The sequence below is a fragment of the Myotis davidii genome, unplaced genomic scaffold (assembly GCF_000327345.1).
Source record: "Myotis davidii unplaced genomic scaffold, ASM32734v1 scaffold803, whole genome shotgun sequence".
In the NCBI taxonomy this organism is placed as follows: domain Eukaryota; kingdom Metazoa; phylum Chordata; class Mammalia; order Chiroptera; family Vespertilionidae; genus Myotis; species Myotis davidii.
In genome coordinates this window covers 648,336-650,072 of record NW_006295567.1, presented here as the reverse complement: position 1 = coordinate 650,072, position 1,737 = coordinate 648,336, and the positions used below count along the sequence as shown (strand labels likewise).

At 56.2% G+C, this 1,737-nt stretch overlaps 1 protein-coding gene across 1 annotated transcript in view; it reads left to right on the top strand.

The window, feature by feature from the left end:
• The first annotated feature begins 1,422 nt into the window (after positions 1 to 1,422).
• PLA2G1B (phospholipase A2 group IB) overlaps positions 1,423 to 1,737 on the top strand; it is a 12,918-nt gene continuing 12,603 nt past the window's right edge. The window contains exons 1-2 of the mRNA XM_006770343.2: positions 1,423 to 1,433; positions 1,605 to 1,698. Of these exons, the coding sequence (XP_006770406.1) occupies positions 1,423 to 1,433; positions 1,605 to 1,698 (105 nt within the window). The remainder of the gene's footprint in view (positions 1,434 to 1,604; positions 1,699 to 1,737) is intronic.

The following is a 1,737-nucleotide window of genomic DNA, read 5'->3' as shown; positions in this document are numbered from 1 at the left end:
CTCAAGGTGCAACTTTAAGCAAGTTACTTAGGCTCTTTGGACCTGTTTTATCATCTGTAACTAGGGGAAGATGATGAAACAGTAATAGCTGTGCCAGAAGGTTAGGGCTGAAAAAACAGTGTACAGAGAGCCCGTAGCACAGTGCCAGGCACACAGAAGCGCTCACCAAAGGGTGGCTGCTTTTAGGCATTTCCTGGAAGCAGGACCGTGTCTTCCAGGGCCCGGGCCGGTGTGACCTTGCTGGGTGTGGGTGTGCGTCACCTGAAGGAGCCGAGAAGCTATCCTTAGCTGTTTTTCCACTGGAGCGTGTGACTTCCCAGCTGGGAGCAGCCGGGCGGCACACACCTGTGCATGGGCCTGGGCAGCAGAAGGTCAGGGCACAGGGTGCAGGGGCCTGAACCACGCTCTCCACCGCTGTGTCCCCTGCAGAGGTTTGCGTTGTCAAGTTAGCAGGTCTCTTTCCAGGAACGGAATGTTCGATTGCACGTGGGAATTTGTGCAGCCTGCCTTTGTGGAAAGCCTCCAGCTGGCTGGGGGAGGGGGCGAGGAGGAGGGAAGTGGCAGGACTAACCCTCCTCTGGCCTCCTGGGGCTTTCCGCACTCCCACCCACGACTGCAGGTCCCTGTCATGAGATGATATTGCGGTGTGAGCACCAGGCCCAACTCACCGCTTGGTCCTGCTGTGTGACATGGGAGCAGTTCCTTAACCTCTCTGAGCCTATCATTGTTTTCTCTGTAAAATGGAGTTTGTAATTGGACCCACCTCAGAGGGCTGTGCCAGGTGCTTAGCCTGGGACCTGGAATAGAGTTAGTGCTCGGTTAAATGGTAGTTAATCCTATTAGCCTAGATCAGCGGTTCTCAACCTGTGGGTCGTGACCCCTTTGGGGGGGTCAAATGACCCTTTCACAGGGGTCGCCTAAGACCATCGGAAAACACATCTATAATTACATATTGTCTTTGTGATTAATCACTATGCTTTAATTATGTTCAATTTGTAACAATGAAACTGGGGGTCACCACAACATGAGGAGCTGTATTAAGGGGTCGCGGCGTTAGGAAGGTTGAGAACCGCTGGCCTAGAGGGTTTGGTGGCACCAGCTAAGCCTCCTTTCTCAGACACCCCCACCGGAGCAGTGCCTCGTCCTCTTCCATTCTGACCCCAAAGAGCCCACATGGGGGACTCAGCATTCTGCGGGCCACGGCTCCCCTTTCCTTGGGCAGCCCTCACTCATTCTGGAGGCTGCAGAGACAGAGCCGTTCATCAGCTGACCCTACTCTCCCTCTCACAGCGCCCTGCCCCCCACCTCTGCGACATCCTGCCCAGCTGTCCCCTCGAACCTTCTGTGGTGATGACAATATTCTGTCTGCACCGCCCACTGTGACAGCCACCAGCCACACACATGTAGCTGCCGATACCCGAAATGCGGCTCGTGTAACTGAGAAGCTGGTGTTTAATAGCGTTTGATTGTAATGAATTGGAATAGCCCCTTGTGGCTGGCTGGGACAGACGTAGAAACGGATGAGGGACAGGCGGCAGGGAAAAACCCGAGGCCGGGGCAGAATCAGGCCTAAGCCAGTCCACCACTCCCCCTTCCGGCCTCAGTGTCCCCGTCTGCCTGCCAGCGCTGCGTGGTGCCCTCTCAGCTGCAGGACCTGTCCTGGGACCTGAGCTGAAACAGGTGGATGACCTGCCGCCGGTGCGAGGGAAGCCGCACGGATCCGGGGGTGAGCAGGGC